At 49.6% G+C, this 17,595-nt stretch overlaps 1 protein-coding gene across 1 annotated transcript; it reads right to left on the reverse strand.

Annotated features, from left to right (window-relative positions):
• Positions 1-13,602: 13,602 nt before the first annotated feature.
• Positions 13,603-14,123, reverse strand: LOC103607423 (leucine-rich repeat-containing protein 20-like). The gene is made up of 2 exons (XM_008591927.1): positions 14,114-14,123; positions 13,603-13,777 (listed from the first exon to the last, which is right to left on the reverse strand). Exons 1-2 carry the CDS (start codon positions 14,121-14,123, stop codon positions 13,623-13,625), a joined length of 165 nt encoding a protein of 54 aa, XP_008590149.1. The 3' UTR covers positions 13,603-13,622.
• Between the last annotated feature and the right edge of the window lie 3,472 nt (positions 14,124-17,595).

A 17,595-nucleotide genomic window follows, 5' to 3' on the forward strand; every position in this document is an offset into this window, starting at 1 on the left:
GGGGCCGTGCGCTCCCAGGCCCCAGCTCCTGACCGGGTCTTGCTCCCCTCGGGGCCCGCGACCGGGGCTCAAGACCCCCGCGCAGCGCGGGTGGCCACTGGGCTCTGCCGCCCGCCCGCCCGCCGCCCTGCGCCTCCGGGCCAGAGAGAGGGAGGGGGCTGCGCGGCGCCGTCGTCATGGCACCCGACACACCTGTGCCCGCCAAGCGAGGGCGCCCCCGGCCCATCTCCCTCGTGGCACACTCGTGCAGGGACCGAGCACCCCTCCAAAGTAGGGGACACACCCCACCGTCCACTGCAGCCTTGGCAGCCACGTCCAATAACTCCGTGCCACTCTCTCCGTGCCCCACATTCCCAGCGTCTGTCCCGGCTGCTCGCCCTTGTTCCACCCCAGCCTGACGGGAGTCCAGGACCCTGGGCCCTCCTGACAAGGGGATGAGAGGTAGCTGTGAGTACAGGGGAAGGCCATCAGCTCTGAGCTCTCCCCGGAGAACAGGAACAAGGTGTCTAGCAGGTGGCCACTGGCTCTGTAACTAACCAGGCACTCACAGGACATGTACCTTTGGGCAAGCTTCTCATCCACACCAGTCAGTTTCTGCATTTGTAAAATGGTTTTGAAGGGGGTAAATGTGATGATGTCAAAGCTTCTGCCCAGCACATAAAAGATGCCCCAGAAATGGTCCCTCGAGCTGGATTGGAGACTACTCACCTCCCACCATCTCTAGCCCGTCAGACGCCCAAGAGACACCACCATAGATTGTTTTGTCATGTGAATAAAGATCCCAAGTTCTCGGCAGATAAAAGAAAGTGAATGGTCCATTCCTTCCTTTATTAGGAATCAGGGGTTTGTTCCAGGGGACTCTGGGGAAACGGTTCACACCAGGCTCCTTCCTGGTCTCGCTTCTCTCTAACTCCATCTCTGTTCTGAGCAGCTGGCAGAGTCTCAGAGCTGAAAAGGCCTTAGAGGTCACTGAGCCTAATCCTGACACAGGGCAGATGTCCTAACACACTCCCCAGCAGTGGACACTTCCACCCTCACATCACTCCCTCTTCCCCAGGGCGAACCTTTGGAGAGCAAGAGGGGGAAGGGTGCCCCTCAAGTTTGCCCTTCTGGGAGAAACACCCGAGTTTTGTTGGGCTTTTTTCCTTTCTATAAATTGCCTCAGTTTCTTCATCTGTAAAATGGGGATAATAATAGTACCTATCTCCTAGAGTCGCTGTGAAGATTAAAGGAGTTACTATATGTAAAGCACTTGGAGCAGTGTCTGGCACATAGCTAGTATCCAATAGACATTATTCATATTGTCACTTCCTCGAGTACACCTTCCCGTGGAAGTGCCAGCATTTCTTGAAGTTCCTCTGTCACTCAGGACCCAGAACACAACATGTCATATTAAGCCCCCTTGACCAATGCAGAGTTCAGGGCACTGTGTTGTAAACTCTGTATGGCCCAGCACTGCCATTTACTGTATGTGTGACTTTGGGAAAGTTATATAACCTCTTTGTGCCTCAGTTTCCTCTCATCTACCAAATAGGGATAATAGTCTCTACCATGTAGGGTTGTTGTGAGAATTAAATATATGTGAAGCACTTATGACAGTGCCTGGCACTGTAGGTGATCAATAAATATAAGCTGTAATGACTGGGGTGCTAGACTTTGAATAATGCAGTCTCACTTTTTCACTTTTCCCCTCCTTTTTTCTCCTTCCCTTGCTTCTTTCCTTAGCAGCCACATCATTTTAGTACCTTGTGGTCAATACCCCATCCACCCACCCCCCCTTTTTTTTTTGGCAGCTGGCTGGTACAGGGATCTAAACCCTTGACCTTGACTTTATAACACCACACTCTAACCAACTGAGCTAACCAGCCCGCCCACCATGATCTTTTTTATTTGAATAGTTCCAGATCACTGGACCTCTTTTTCTTCCTTCTACAGACTTTCTTCTTCCAACATCAGAACCTTTGTACAGTGCCCAGGTACATGTGGCACCATGCAAAACAAATTCAGGGGATCCAGCCTTGGAAAGCAGGAAAGGCAGTGCCATGGATAGAAAGGCCTGGGTACTAATTCTGTCCTCACTATTCATCTGTGGGACCCAGGTAAGTCACGTAAGCCCTTGAACCTCATTTTCCCCATTTATAAAATGGAATTTATGTCTCTTCTCAAGGCTGTCATGAGGATTAAAAGTCAAGTGCCACTAAATACAGTGCCCTTCCTCATCCCCAAGGTTATGACTGAGGCCAAAAAGATATGTTGGGCAAAAGTCTCTCAATGCAGATGAAGAAAAGTCATCCTCTCCTTGTAGACTGTGTTCCCCTTGAAATCCACATGTTGAAGCCCTAACCCCCCAATGTGACTGTATTTGGAGATAGAGCCTTTAGGAGGTAATTAAGGTTAAATGAAGTCAAAAAGGTGAAGCCCTAAGCGTATAGGACTGTGTCCTTAAAGGAAGAGGAGGAAAGGTCTTGTGAGGACACAGCAAGAGGATGGCTGTCTGCAAGCCAAGGAGAGAGGCTTTAGGAAAAACCAACCCTTTCAGCACCTTGATCTTGGACTTCCAGCCTCCAGAAGTAAGATAAAATAAATTTCTGTTGTTTAACCCACCCAGTGTGTGGCATCCCTAGCAAATTAAGGCACCTCCCTACCCCGAAGGGTCTCCCAGGCAACCCGAGGCACCATTATGCTCCATCTCAGACCATGCTTTCCTCCCAGGTTCACCCAACTGCAGGGCTGGGCACTTCTCAGGCTTGAACCTGGGATCGAGAGCCCTTCAATCAAATAAGGCACTAATGCCCCATTTTATAGATGAAGTCATGGGGACTAATGCCTCACCCTTATTACATAGCTGGATAGTGGAAGAAAGAGGCCAAGAACACTCCCCTAGACTTGTTGGGGCACTGACCTTGCCATATCCGTCTCCCCCTCAAGGATCTGGTCCTCTGGGATCATCTGAGAAAATGAAGGGTGCAGTCATCCGGTGCATAGAAGCAACCCCTGTCCCTCTTGAGGAGCCCCAGAAGTTCTGTGGCCTGCAGGGCTCCCACCTCTGTCCCCGCTGGCAAGCCTTTGGCCTGGCCCTTCATTCTCAGGGAGCTGCTCGCCATCCCACCCCACTCCCATGTGCTCAGGCCTAGGGAGCCTTTTTTCAGAAACCCCCACCATCCTGGAATCTGATTCCCATCTGAAAAGCTGGAAGCCAGGAGGTGGCAGGATGGAAGTGGAATTGAGAAGGTCCTTGAAGGGACAAGAGCCTCCTGTATGGACCATATACTGTACCATGCAGACACCTGCTTGGAGAAGCGTCTAAGAGGAGCAGGGAGGAGGCGGAGGGTGATCTTCTTAGAATCAAGCTTTCTGGGGGGCAGCAAGGGAGGGCAGAGGGGATGACAGCATGACTGCAGGACTGCCTTTCTTCTTGGAGAAGGCAAAATAGTCACCGCCACCCTAAGGGAGGGAAGGTTTCATGGTCTGTGGTAACTTGGAAGAAACCGAGGCATAGCAAAGCAATCCAGCTGAGGTCCAGAGCCGGCCAGTGGGCCACATGTTGGGCTGTGTGAGGTCATGTCTGGGAGTCTCCGGCTCTAGAACAAGCCCTTCTTATTGAGTAACCTTGGGCAAGTTGTTCATCCTCTCTGGGCATCAGTGTGAAAAGGGAGGTGGGATTAGAATCCAATCGTTTGGTGATCACTAATCTGTTCTCATGGGATTCTGTGAATGACACTCCCACTTTAGCTTCCAGTGGACACAACCTGGAAGTCAGTGATCATCCTAAATCATGAATCTCATCGTGACCCTCCCATTTCCATTTTGGTTTAAACCTGAACTCCTCCACAGCCATGCAAGCTGCCCATGACCTTGTCCTTGTCTCCACCCTCAAAGCCTACTGTTTCACCCTCTACAGCCGACACTTTCCTTAGTGCTCCATGCGTTTGCACATGCTGTGCCCTTGCCTGGGTATCTTTTGGTGCTCACACTCCTGTCCACCCTCTTCACTTGCCCCTCAGCCTGTCCCTTGTCCCATCCTCTCCTCTCTGCTCCCACATCTGTAGAATAGCTCTTAGACCCTCAGATCAGCAGTTCCCAAACTTTGCTGCACTTTAGAATTGCTTTGGGAGATTTTAACACTTGCCCCTCCTCCTGCTCATCACACACCACACCAGTAAGATCAGAATGTCTAGGCATGGGAACCAGATCAGTAGTTTTTAAAGATCCCCAGGTGATTCCAACGTGCAGCAAAGTTTGAGAACCACTGTCTGTGACATTCCGGTCGTATTTCTCTTTCTATGACTGTCTCTCCAGCTAGTCTATATCCCTCCCACTGTGTATTAGTTTGTTCAGGCTGCTGTAACAAAATGCCACAGTCTGGGTGGCTTAAACAACAGAATTTATTTTCTCAAAATTCTGGAGGCTGGGAAGTCCAAAATGAAGGTTCCAGCAAATTCGGTTTCTGGTGAGGGCTCTCTTCCTGGCTTGCAGACACCGCCTTCCTACTGTACCCCAACATGGCCTTTCCTCGGTGTGTGAACATGAGGGAGGGTGAACCCTATAGTGTCTTTTCTAACAACACTAATCCTAGGGGATCAGGGCCCCACCCTTATGACCTCATTTAATCTTAATTACCTCCTACAGGCCTTATCTCCGAATATAGTCACATTGGGGCATTAGAGCTTCAATGTAGGCATGCATGAGAGACACCCTCTCCATGGGCAGAGACCTTTCTCACTTGCTTCAGTGTGCCCGTCCTAGTGTACTTCCTGGCCACAGGCCCTCAGTGGGTGTTGATGGAACACACCAGGCCTGTGCTGGCCTCGCACACGTGCTCCCTCTCCTCTGAGCAGAGTTGGAGGCATGTTCTGAGATGCCTGAGAGAGTTGGTAGGTGCCCAGGAGAAGGGTTGGTGTGAAGCCAAGGTGTCCTATGGGATAACTCCTCAGTAGTGGGAAAGCCAGGTGTCTCTGGTGGGAGGCTTGGTCTATCTTTCCCTGGCTGGAAATGCACAACAGCCTTTTGCACAATAAAGGCCATTGGTGTAGTTGCCATTTTGAAAAGGCTCAGAATCCCCAGGGCAGGAGAAAGGGATCTCAGTGTGGTGGAAATATGGCCCCTGGGAATCAGACCCCCAGCACACTGCTGGTGTTCTCAGCATCTGTATGTTAATGGTGGTGGGGGAGGAGGGACTGTCTCCTTGAAGAGCAGGGCCAGGGGAGCTACAGACAGGAGCAGCTCCTGCAGCCTAGATAGGAGTGGGGTCCCTTCCTGGGAGCCAGGAGGCACTACTACCTCTCCTTAATCAGCCCCCGAGGATCATTTCCTTCAAAATGTTTTTTTTTTTTTTTTTGTCTTTTTCCGTGTCCGACAACGGATCGCAACCCTCAGTGTCGCCCCTGTACCGGACCAGGACCGGCAACGGGATCGCAACCCTCGGTGTTGCCCCCGCGCCTCGCTCAGCCAGTGAGCGGGAACCGGTCTGTATGTGGGATCCGAACCCTCGGAGGGAGCGCCTCCGCGCTTCCCAAGCGGCGCACTAGCGCAGTGCGCCACCGGGCCGGCCCCTCCTTCAAAATGTTTTAAAATGCTTACTAGTGAGCTCTCCCCAAAGATGTAGATCAGTGTTGTTATTTGCACTTATAAACAACAAGCGAGGGCTCCAATGGCTGACTCGCTCCCATAGCACAGCACAGCCCAGCCCAGCTAGCACAGCAACGGCCAAGGAGTAGCAGCCAGGAGTGCCAGGCAGATGAGCTCCCAAACACCAGCACCCAGCAAGGGCCGCACAGAGAGCCCATGGCAGGCAGCCCCAAAACCTGGGCATTCGTCTGCACTCTGGCACATCCTTGGGTAAGAAACTCCGCCTGCCCTCTGGAACATTCTGGAACACTCCCTCTGGAACTCAGTGTTCCATCTATGAAGTGGGAGGGGTTTGGGCCAGAAGAACTTTCTCGTGCTGACAGTCAACCTTCTCCTCTGGAGAATGCAGGTGTAAGAAGTCTTCCTGAGGAGGCATGAGGAAGGCCCCACCGGCACTGGGGGACATGCTGAGGAGCTCCACCTCTCTGGCTGGGGTCCTGCACCCTGGGTGGGGGCGGTGAGCGCTTCTAAGGTGAGCAGTAGGCCAAAAAGGGTTCAGGCCACTGTGTCAGGAAAAACACATCTCTAGGGAAGCTGGTGAAGCCTCTTTGGAAAAAGTGGGCTGCTCTCCAGGACAGGGAGGGGATGCGGTCCAGAGGCTGCCTCCAGCTTAAGTGCGGCCTTCTGTAATCCATTCCCTGGGCCCTGGACACCGATTCTAAGAGACGTGGACTCAGACCAAAAGGCCTGGGTTTGAATCCCGGTTGTCCTACCCCCACCCCACCCTGACCTTGTCTGACCTTGGCCAGATTCTCTACCTCTTCCAATCCTCAGTTTCTTCATCTATATAATTGCAATAAAAATAGTAGCTATCTCCTCTGTTGCTGCAGGGATTAAATGAGATAATAAGTGGAAAGCACTTGGCATAGTCACAGACACATGGTGAGCTTTTCATTTTAGCTGCTTTTCACCTCCTCTATCCCTTTTGTACCTGGGGTTCTTTCCTTTTTCCCCATGCTCTGGGTGGCTCCAGCCCTTTCTCTAGCAGAAAACGGAGACAGAAACACAGAGCAGCTGGTAAACTTGGTCCCAGGGATGTGAACACTCAAGAGCCACAGTCCTCGGGGCGGCAGGGGGGCAGTCCGTGATTAGGAAATAATACCCCAAACATGGAAACGAGCCAAAATGATAACTGCATGGTGAAGCCCTCTGTAACAGGCCCTCCTGTGAAAATGAACCTTTGTTATTTTGTTAGTTACTAGTAGTTAAGGGCACAGACTCTGTGAAGTTACATGATAATTTGTGGATTTGTCTCCAGTAGAAAAAGTAACCCCAAAACTCACCATTTATCACCTGGTAGGACATTCATGCCCATGAATCGCAAGGGGACCTTGTCAAAATGCAGTTCCTGATTCAGTAGGTCAGGGAAGGGACCTCAGCTCTACCTTTCTAGCATGCCCCCATATTCTGTTGATGCTGTTCGTCTGACGACCACTTTGAATAGTAATGGCCTGGTCCAACCTCTCAACTTTGTCCCTAGGAATCCTCTTCTAAATCCTGACAGAGGTTGAAATAAGAGCTCAGGGAGAGGGCAATGCTTAACCAGAGGTAGTGATCCCATTATGGTGGTATTTCAGGCACAGCAGGCAGGTTGGGGGATCCCCTATCCTCTCCTGGGTCATGCATACGGTCTCCCAGCCACTCAGGAAAAGCCCCAGCCACAATACCATGGCTGGTGAGTGTCTGGAAAGATCAACATGAGAACAACTTCCTACTGTTTTCCAGTCCTACAGAAGCAAACTCTCCTGGTGGGAAGCACAGGTATTTAATATGGGATCTGAACTTGAGCTCATAAATGGCTTGTCAGACAGCAATTGTCTTAAAAGCAGAGGTCCTCAAACATCAGGGTGCCTCAACTATCCATCTATTCAGGCATTCAGTAAATATACATCGTGTATTTACTTTGTGCCAGGCATTGCTGCAGGTGCTAGGGCTATAGCAGAAACCAAGACAAAGATCCCTCCATGAAAATTTTATTGTAGAAGTAGAGAGACTATAGCATTAGATATAATAAGAAAATTTGAGCGTTAGATGATAAGCACTATGTATAAAAGAAAAAGTTGAACAGGTTAAGGGAGATAAAAGTGCTGGGGAGGAATGGGGCAGGCAGTAGTAGGGTGGTTAGGGTAGCTTTGATTTGAGCAAAACTTGAAGGAAATAAGGGGAATTGACCATGGGGATATCTGGGTAGGTGGGGAGCAAAGGCAAAGACTCTGAGGTGTGAACACACCTGAGGTGTTGTAGGAACAGCTGGCAGCCAGCATGTCTGGAGTGCAGTGAAAGAGCCAGAGAAGTAACAGGACAGATGACACCAGCCCTTGAAGACCATCATAAGGCTTTGGCTTATACGTTGAACAGACAGCCACTGCAAGATTTGGAACAGATGAGTGACTTACGAGTTAAAAGGATCCTCTGCAGCTGGCTGGTTGCTTGGTTGGTTAGAGCATGGTACTGATAATACCAAGGTCCAGGACTGGATCCCTGTACTGGCCAGCCACCAAATCATAAATAAAAGGATCTCCTGGATGCTGCATGGAGGATAAACAGGGACTCTTTAAGATGCAAAGTTGTGTGCCCTACTTCCAGAGTCTGGTTTACTGAGGGATCAGGTGCCTGGGAACCTGCATCTTAAAAAGCCCACAGGGGATTGATTCTTTTGTAGATAGAGATGCAGTGCCACCCCTTGCACAACTCCAGGGGCCCATTCTCATTGTTTTCTATGTAAATGGTGCTAGTTACCTTGACACATTGTGAATGACACTCCCTGGAGTTGTGCACTGAGGCTGTCCCACAGAGTCCACTCTGGAAGACACCCTAACTCAAGTGCTTCCCATATACAGGAAAGAGGGTGCCCAGGTGCCTCTGCTGGTATGAATTTGAAGGTACACACATAGAATAGCACACACCCCAGCTGGCTCCTGGCCCAGGCCTTGAATGCCTCATCATCCTGCATCATTAGTTATCCTTTGAAGCCTGAGACAGAGCCTTTGGAGAGTCCTTAACTATGCACGTGGGTGAGCAGTGAGCTGTCAGTCTTCTCATTCCCCGTGGGACTAAATCTTTCATCAGCATCCAGGTGTGCTCCAGGGACGTGTGGCATGCTGCTCTGCATTGCCCCGAGAGAGGCGAGGTCCTTGTGGGGGGCCAAAGGCTGAGCCCACACAAAGGCAGGCATAAGCAGATGTAGAGGAAGCACTCAGGTGTGTGAAATGGGTGTAATGCTGATGTGCTTACCTACATCATGTGCTGTTAACCCTCCTAGCATTAGGGAAGGAAGTGCCAGCAACCATTTTATAGACGAGGAAAGAAAGGCTCAGAGAGGTCCTTTTTGCAGGAATGTGATGGGAGAAGGAATGTTTCAGGTGGAGAAAATGATCAATCACTCTGTCCAGGCTGGCCTCCTGAGAGGCCTGGAGCTCACAGCAAAGACCCTGGAGTTGCAGTTGCGAAGAAACCCAGTTTAACCAAAACCCCAGCTCTGCTCCTTTCTAGTCACATGCTGACCTCCTGAGCTTGCTTCCTCATCCACAGAGTGGGCACCAAGAGAGTGGTTGCTGACAGTAAAGGAGAAAACATACAAGTGCTTGCCTAGTGCTGATAAACACTAGCAGCTCCACGAGTGCTCCCGCCTGGACCTGAAGCAGCTGGGCTTGTAACCCTTTTCTCAAGGATAGGTCCAGTCTGCCCGGCCTTGAGACGCATACACAGGTACTTCAAAAAGCTCATAAAAAGATTTGCATTATCTTCTAATTCTATTTTTCCATGAATTTTTTGAAGTACCCTCATAGTCAGAGCCTGGTCTGGCTGCCCAGCAGCCCCGAGGCACACTCTTCTCCCAGGCCCCCCTTTCCCAGCCTCGGCATCTCTGCCAGGACTCTGCCCTGCCGGAATGGCTCCCGCTCCCTAACGCTGGCTTTCTGAGAAGGGACAGGCATATTTCATGTAAAGAGTAGCTCAAAAGTAGGGCTCTGGGGTACAACATGGTATTTCAGGGAAACTCACAACCCAAACCCTCTAGCCCCCACAGCTCACTGTTCATGTTAACTTCTTTATTCCACTGTCTTCTTCAATATAACCATACTATTCCAGGAAACTCTTGCCCAGGAAATAAAAGTTGTAAATACTTGTAACTTTACTATTCATTCCAGGAGCTTTCTGAAAGAATCATTTAAAAGGAACAGCAAACTGCTCAACTCTTAGTACCATCAAAAGAGTTTACACCCCAAGTCTCTTTGAACCCTTTGCCTCAAAGTTCCCTCCTTGCTGTGTCGACCCATACTAAACCATGTCATGATCTTTACTGACTCCTAATAAAGGCTTCCTCCCCTGCACTGAAAGCCCCACCTAAAACCAGATTCTGAAATCTCTAACTTCTCGACTGCCTCCCCTACTCTGACATTCCAGGAAAGCTCTGTCGAGGTTGAGAGCTCCCTCATGGCAAGAAGAGTAGGATCAGCTTTGTCCGAGTAACAGTTTGATCTGGTGATATGTTGGTGAGCCAGCGTTGGCCAAGAACCACGCAGGTGGCATTCCTCTCCCTGACCTTTGGGGTGGGGGAGGGCAGCAGCCTGAGTCTAGGCTAATCCACAGGGGACACTTAGTTATAAGTGATAGCAGGGCCCTCAGAAATAGTGACAATGTGAGTTCTAGAAGGGGCCTTGGGGATCTCCTGGTGCAGCACCTTCATTTTACAGACAGGAAACACGGCCTGGAGAAGGAAAGAGATTTGTCCAAATCACAAAGCAAGATGGGATTGTTACAGGGATGAAATGAGTTAATATCTGTAATGCACTTAGACACAGCCTGGTACCCACTAAGCTGTATGTGCGTTTGTTAAATAAAAATAATGGAGCATCTGGCCTAAAACTCAAAGCAAACTCAAGTTGGCCTCTCAGATTTATAAACAAAGCCTGACTTTAACTTCGAACCCAGCACAGCGGTTCTGCAGATTGAGCATGCATTGGAACTGTCTGGAGGGCTTATTAAAACAGTGCTAGGACCCAACCCCAGAGCTTCTGATTCAGTAGGGCCGAGAATTTGCATTTCTAACCAGCTTCTCGGTAGTGCTGATGCTGTGGGTCCAGAGACCCCTCTTTGAGAACCATGGACCCAAAGGAACAAATTACTAAGGGAGTCATTTCCGGCAGACTTGGAGATAGCTGGCCTCTTCATCTGTCCCCAGGTATGCAGTTTTGCCCAGGGCTGCTTTCTGCTCTGTAGCAGCAGTGCAGCTTTGGGCTGTGCATCAATTCTGCTTGGCTACACCTGTCCTCACCTGTGACTATTCGGGGTATCACCCAATCTAGCTCCCTTTACCTCATGCTTTCAACAAGAGCAGCTCCTGGGCCGGCCCGGTGGCGCACTGGAGAGTGCGCCGATTGGGAGCGCGGCGGCACTCCCGCCGAGGGTTCGGATCCCATGTGGAGACCGGTTCCCGCTCACTGGCTGAGCGCGGTGCGGGCGCAACACCGAGGGTTGCGATCCCGTTGCCGGTCCCCGGTACAGGTGCGACACCGAGGGTTGCGATCCCGTTACCGGTCAGTAAAAAAGACAAAAAGGAAAAAGAAAAAACAAGAGCAGCTCCTCTTCGCATGAGGGCTGGCTTGTCACCAAGGATACAGGAGGTCTGTGCAGTAAGAATGAATCAAACACCAAGCAGGCAGATGAAGCCAGTGCATTCTTTATTGCAGACAGAAGCTAAGGGGCTCACTCACACTGTGAGCTCTGATTTGGGGGCTTCTCTGACTTCCCAAGCTTTCCCAGAGAAGCAAGGGCAAATTCTCCAAGCACAGTAGAAAACAACTTCCAGAAGCAGCCTCTTCAAAGGGCTTATGGTAAGGCCCTGAGGAAGCAGGCAGCTTGGCATACGGGGGTAACCAGAAAAGCAGGGTCTGAGGGGCCAACAAACCCAGCCCTCATTTCCTGATGACCACAGGATGCTTCCACCACTGGGAGTGTCAGGAAGACTCTGGAAAGATCTAAGAGGCCAAAGGTCTCAACAGGGCTGGGTTAGGGTGGGGGCTGAGCACAGACTCAGATCCCTGGAGGTAGCAGGAGGAGAACTGAATCTTCACCCTCTACTCAGAGGACATCCCCAGGGTCACCCCTGGTCCCTCTCTTCTCAAACTGTAAAGTGCTTGTAGGAATCAGCTGGAGATCTTGCTAAAATGCAGGCTCTGAGTCGGTAGGTATGGGTGAGGCCTGAGACTCTACATTTCTAGCAAGCTCCCTGGTGATACTGCTGCTGCTGGTCCACAAACCGCACTCCCAGTTGCAAGGCTCTGATCACACAAAACGCCTTTGTGCTTAGCAGAAAGCATGCCTCTTCTTCCACAAGGAGAAATGCCATTCCAGGACATGGGGTGGGTGAGGCCAGCCCCTCCTGGACTGGACTTCAGTTCCTACTTGCCCCTGACATCCACAGCTGAACTTGGTATCCTTTGAGATCCTGCCTTGATGCCTCATCCTGAAAAGCCCTTCCCTGGAGTTTTGCCAACTAGGCTCTGGGATATGAGCAGAGTGAACAAGGTCTTTCCTGGGATACTGAGTGCTCAGTGACAGGCCAACTATGGTCCAACCTGTCAGCTCCTTGGCGGCCTGCAGAGGGGAAGGGAACTGGGAGCATGTGAGAAGGAGTGACTCCTCTGAGCAGTGGTAAAGTGGCCATTGGTTCACAGGACACAGGATTTGGGTGGCCATGCTTTGCCCCAAGTCCTAGGGCATCAGGTGCCTCCACAGACTCAGAGGAAGATGCAGACCAGGTGGGGCATGGGGCAGCTCTGAGTCTGCTTATTCCACAGATGAGGAGAAGGTTGGAGGTAGATACCTGGGGGATCAAGCGGTCAGAGGTTCTCCAAACCACAGGTGTTACCAGAAACCAGGAGCCCAGGCCCTCTCCTGGCAGGGAACCAACCATCTCTGCTTGCCTGGTACTGTCCCAGTTTTAGCACTGGAAGTCCCACCTCCTGGGAAACTTCTCAGTCCCAGGCAAATCATGATGGCTGGTCACCCTATTGCTTGGCCATATCCTAGACCCCACATAAATAGCACTGAAATGACTAGGTCATCAGGGCTTTGGGTGGTGGCCAGGGAGCTGGCTGGCTGTAAATGCAGTGGTCCACAGTGCCTTCTTCCCCCAGGGGGGCCATGACAAGGCAGCCAGACTGCTATTGGAGGGAGACTGCAGTGAGAGTGGCCATCTAATTACCCTGAACCAGAGCCACAGGCGCAAATGGCTTTGTTTCTCTCTGCGCCACCTCTCCTGTAGTTCAGGGTGTAATGCCAGGCACACTGGTCACCACCAAGGAGGGATGGAGCACTCAAAACTTCCTATCCCACCAATTTCTTAACCATGAGGAAAGACAGTGCTGCCTTGATTTACTCCCCAGTTCCCTGCCCAATGGTCCTCGGGCTCCTACATAAAAGTTCTCACCCTGCTACAGGGCCAAGCCACACTCTCTCTGCAGCTCTCTCAGGACTCCTGGTTCAGGCTCCTGCCAGTCCAGGCACCCACAGGGCTGAGGATGGGGCCCTGCGAAGGGCCTCACCCAGGTTGGTTCTCAGGAAGCAATAAATATTTGGAAGTAGTTTTCTACTCCAATCAGGGCAGCGACTGACTCTCAGCACTAAAAACAAGGCCTCAAACCCGCAGGGCCCAGAGAGTGCTCAGTGATGCTCACCTGGGGGGTCAGAAGATGCATGATGTAACGAGGCTCAGAGAGGGCAGGAAGTCTGCCCAAGTTTGCACAGCAGCTATGAGTGCCCAGAGTCCAGGCTCCAGCCCCCACCTCGCCTCCTGCCTCCGGGCGCGTTCCAGAGCCCACTACTGCTCAAAGCGATCTACCCCGGATCCTCTCTACCCCGGACCGGCTGCACCCCTCCCACCACGCGCTGCTCGGCCCACCCACCCCGCTCCCATGGGCCCATGGACTCCCTCCCCTCTGCCAGCCAGGCCAGCGGCCTCCGTCCCTTGCCGGGTGGGCACGAGCAGGGGCTTAGGATGGGGAGCGGTGTGCGCCCTCCGGCGACGTGAGCATGTCAAACTTGATGAGCGGCGGGGCGATCACGCGCACGTCGGCGTTGAGCGGGTTGAAGCGGAGGTTGACGCTGCGCAAGGCGGGCATGGTGGCCAGCTTCTCCACCGGCACGTCTGTGGGGAGAGAGGGGACAGGTTAGCGCGCCACGCCCAGCAGGGGCCGAGGCGGCTGCACGGGAGCGGAGGCGGGCGGCTCCCGGTCCCTGCTGGGGCCCTCCAGGATGTGACAGCCACACGGAGGGAAGCATCTTTGAAAATAAGGACCAGGTTTCTCGAAAAGTTACACATAGGCTTGCCGTATAACGCAGCTATTTTACTGCGAGGTCGAAGTGAAAGAATTAAAAATAAGTACAGCTGTCCCTCGGGGACTGGTTCCAGGACCCCCGAGGATACCAAAACCCACCGGTGCTCAAGTCTCTTATGTAAAATATCATAGTATTTGCACATTACCTACATGCATCTTCCGGTATACTTTAAATCAGCTCTAGCTTACTTATAATACCTAATACGATGTAAATGCTATGTAAATAATTGTTATTCTGTATTTCTTATTTGCATTATTTTTATTGTTCTATTGTTATTTTATATTGGTTTTTTTTCCGAATATTTTCCATCCGCGGATAATGAGGACCGACTCTAATACGTTTACATGAATGTTGGCAGCAGCACTATTCACAACAGCCAAATGCCCATCAGTGGATGAATGCATACACAAAACATGGTATACATGTACAATAAAATGTTATTCAGCCATAAAAAGGGATGAATTCTGCTATGTGCTACAACATGGATGAACCTTGAAAATACCATGCTAATGAAAGAAGGCAGGCACAGAAGGACAAACAGCGTATGACTCCACTTCCAAATTCACAGAGACATAAAGCAGAACAGCAGCTACAGGAGCTCGGGGAGGGGGGACTAGGAAGCTAGTGCTTCATAGTTAAGAGTTTCTTTTGGGGTAATGAAAAAATTCTGGAAATAGATAGTGGTGATAGTTGTACAGCACTGTGAATATAGTTCATGCTGCTGAGTGGTACACTTCAAAATGGTTAAAATGGCAAATTTTATGTTATATATATATTTATCACAATTTTAAACATTAATGTAATATACCAAAAAACACTGAATTGTATACCTTAAATGGATGAATTGCATAGTATGTGAATTATATTTCAATAAACCTTTTAAAAAACAAAGATTATGAAGTTAAGAACATTCTAGCTGAGAGGGGAGGCTGCACATAGCAACCCACGGAAATTCTCGCTAACTCTGGGAACGCCACTCTATATCACATCACCTGGTCATCGTGCCCCCAAAGAGTCCCTGAAGGAGGAGGAGGCCCGACTATCCCGGCTCCATCAAAGGGAACTTAGTGAAAATTTTAACTTATCAGGACTCTTGATAATGTTTCCCTCCCAAATCGTAAGAGCTGTCTGGGAAGTTCTAGATTAGATTAATTGAATCATCACCCAGAGATTAAATGGCCTCTGGAAACAAAACAAACTGATTTCTTGATACAGTTCTAGTTTCCAGATTTTAATGTGTAGAAATTAGAAATCAAGTTTCAAATGGTCATCCACTTAATTTACATAAAGATACTAAAGCATTTCCCAAAACTCATTAAAAATGTCACATTGTAACAAATATAGAGTTGGTAATCTAAATAATTTGAAGTCCAATATACTGAGTTATAAGAGGCAGAGCAGCACAGCATCCCAGACATGGAATTCAACAGACCTAAGCTGAAGTCCCAGCTTAAACACCGACTAACTTAATTACTTCTCTGTACCTTGGTTTCCTAATCTTGAAAGTGGAAATAACGAATCTTTTCTCAAACAGGTAGGGAGTGACTACTTATTGGTACGAGGTCTCCTTTGGGGTGACAAAAGTGTTTTGGAACTAGATAGAGGTGATGGTTACACAGCATTGTGAATGTACTGAATACCACTGAATTGTACACTTTAAATAGTTAATTTATGTGGTTCATTTTATGTGAATTTCACCTCACTTAAAAAAAGAAAGGACCAGAATAGGCAGCAGCTACATTACCACTTGACAACACTTTATAATCCCTCCCACCTAACCTTTAGGATCAGTCTTCAGGTGAAGTCCCAGGTCTGCCATGTAACAGCTGTGTGGCCTAAAGCAAATTATTAAATTTCATATCAGGGTAAGAACATTATAGTACATACCTTGCAGGGTTGAATGAGATAATATATGTTATCAATATTCAGTGAATGTTAGTACATACCTTGCAGGGTTGAATGAGATAATATATGTTAACAATATTCAGTGAATGTTAGATATTATTATTAAAGGAAACTGAGGCCTCGAGAACTTAAGTAACTTGCCTAAGGTCACAAGCTCATAATCAGCTGAGCCCCGATTTGAATCCAGCTCTCAAAAAGCCTGCAGGAGTTCTGGGGAAGGAGTGGCCAGGCTGGACTCAGGGGTGGCAGCTGAGTTAGGCCCTGAAGGATGGACAGGATTTGAATGGTGGAGGTCTTGTTGTTGGAGAGAAGTAGAGGCAAAGTGGGGGAGGGGGGATGGGCAGGATGCCAGAGAAAGAGCAGGAAGGGGAAGGGCTAGAGCGCTGTCTCAATGGCTTCTAGAGCCTTCCAGGTTTAGATCCTGAGGGTGTAACCCTGCAGGTAGTTAGGAAAGCAAGGACTACGAGATCTCTCAGCCCAGGTTGCCAGGCACTCCCATCTCGTCCCAGGGAGCCCCGAGGGACCACTTTGATCTGTTTTTCTGTTCCCCACTTTGGACCACCATGTGAAGGATTCTCTACTTAGGGAATGCATATTGTGGCTTAAAGAATGATTCCAGACCACCCATATCACATCCCAGCTCTGCCATTTTCCAGCTGTGTGCCCCTGAGCAAGTTAATCAAACCGTCTGTGACTCAGTTTCCTCATCTGTGAAATGGGGCTACAACAGCACCTATCCAATGGGGTGGCGGTAAGGATTAGAGGACTTAATACAAAGCATTCAGGACAGGGGCTGGAGAACAGACAGTCGATAACCAGGAGTGAATGCTGTCACATACAGCCCAGGGATGGGCTGTCCAGGATGTAGCCCTGTCCAGGCCGAGGTCCTTGCTGCCTTCCCTCTGTCCTGATCCAGTTCTGTGAGCAGCCAGGTCCCATATAGCCTCCCACCCCAGCCCAGCACAGGGCCAGGGTCACCCTGCCCTGAGTCCCGCACAACTCAGGCCAACAGTGATGGCAAGAGCCAGCTCCTGTCCTCTCCTGGCACCACGTGTCGGCCAGAGCTGAGGGATTTTTTTGTTTTTGTGGTTGTTCTGTTCTTTAATTTTGGACCACAATGGTGAGTCTTATGCTCACATTTTTAATGTAGGTAAATGGTGTTGTGCTACAGATCTTGTCCCCTTTCTATATTTTTTCACTAAGCACCACTAAAAATCTTCGTTTTTTAAATTTATTTTTAACTTTTGGTTATGGCAAAATAACACAAAAATTTACCATCTTAACCATTTTTTAAGTGTGCAGCTGAGTAGTGTAAAATACATTCTCACTGTTGTGCAACCAACCTCCAGAACTTACAAAATTGAAACTCTGAACCTATTAAACACTGACTCCCCATCTCTCCCTCCCTCCAGCCCCCGGCAACCACCATTCTACTTTCTGTCTCTATGAACTGAACTAGTCTAGATGCCTCATATAAATGGAATTATACAGTATTTGTCTTTTTGTGACTGGCTTATTTCTCTTATAATGAGTACAATGAATCTTGAGTATAATGTCAAGTTTCATCTATGTTGTAGCATGTGTCAAATTTTCTTTCCTTTTTAAGGCTGAATAATATTCCATGGTATGTGTGTATATACCGTATTCTGTTTATCTGTTCATCTGTTGATGGACACTTGGGTTGCTTCCATCTCTTGGCTATTGTTAATAATGCTGCTATGA

The sequence above is a fragment of the Galeopterus variegatus genome, unplaced genomic scaffold (genome assembly GCF_000696425.1).
Source record: "Galeopterus variegatus unplaced genomic scaffold, G_variegatus-3.0.2 Scaffold7409, whole genome shotgun sequence".
Lineage (NCBI taxonomy): Eukaryota > Metazoa > Chordata > Mammalia > Dermoptera > Cynocephalidae > Galeopterus > Galeopterus variegatus.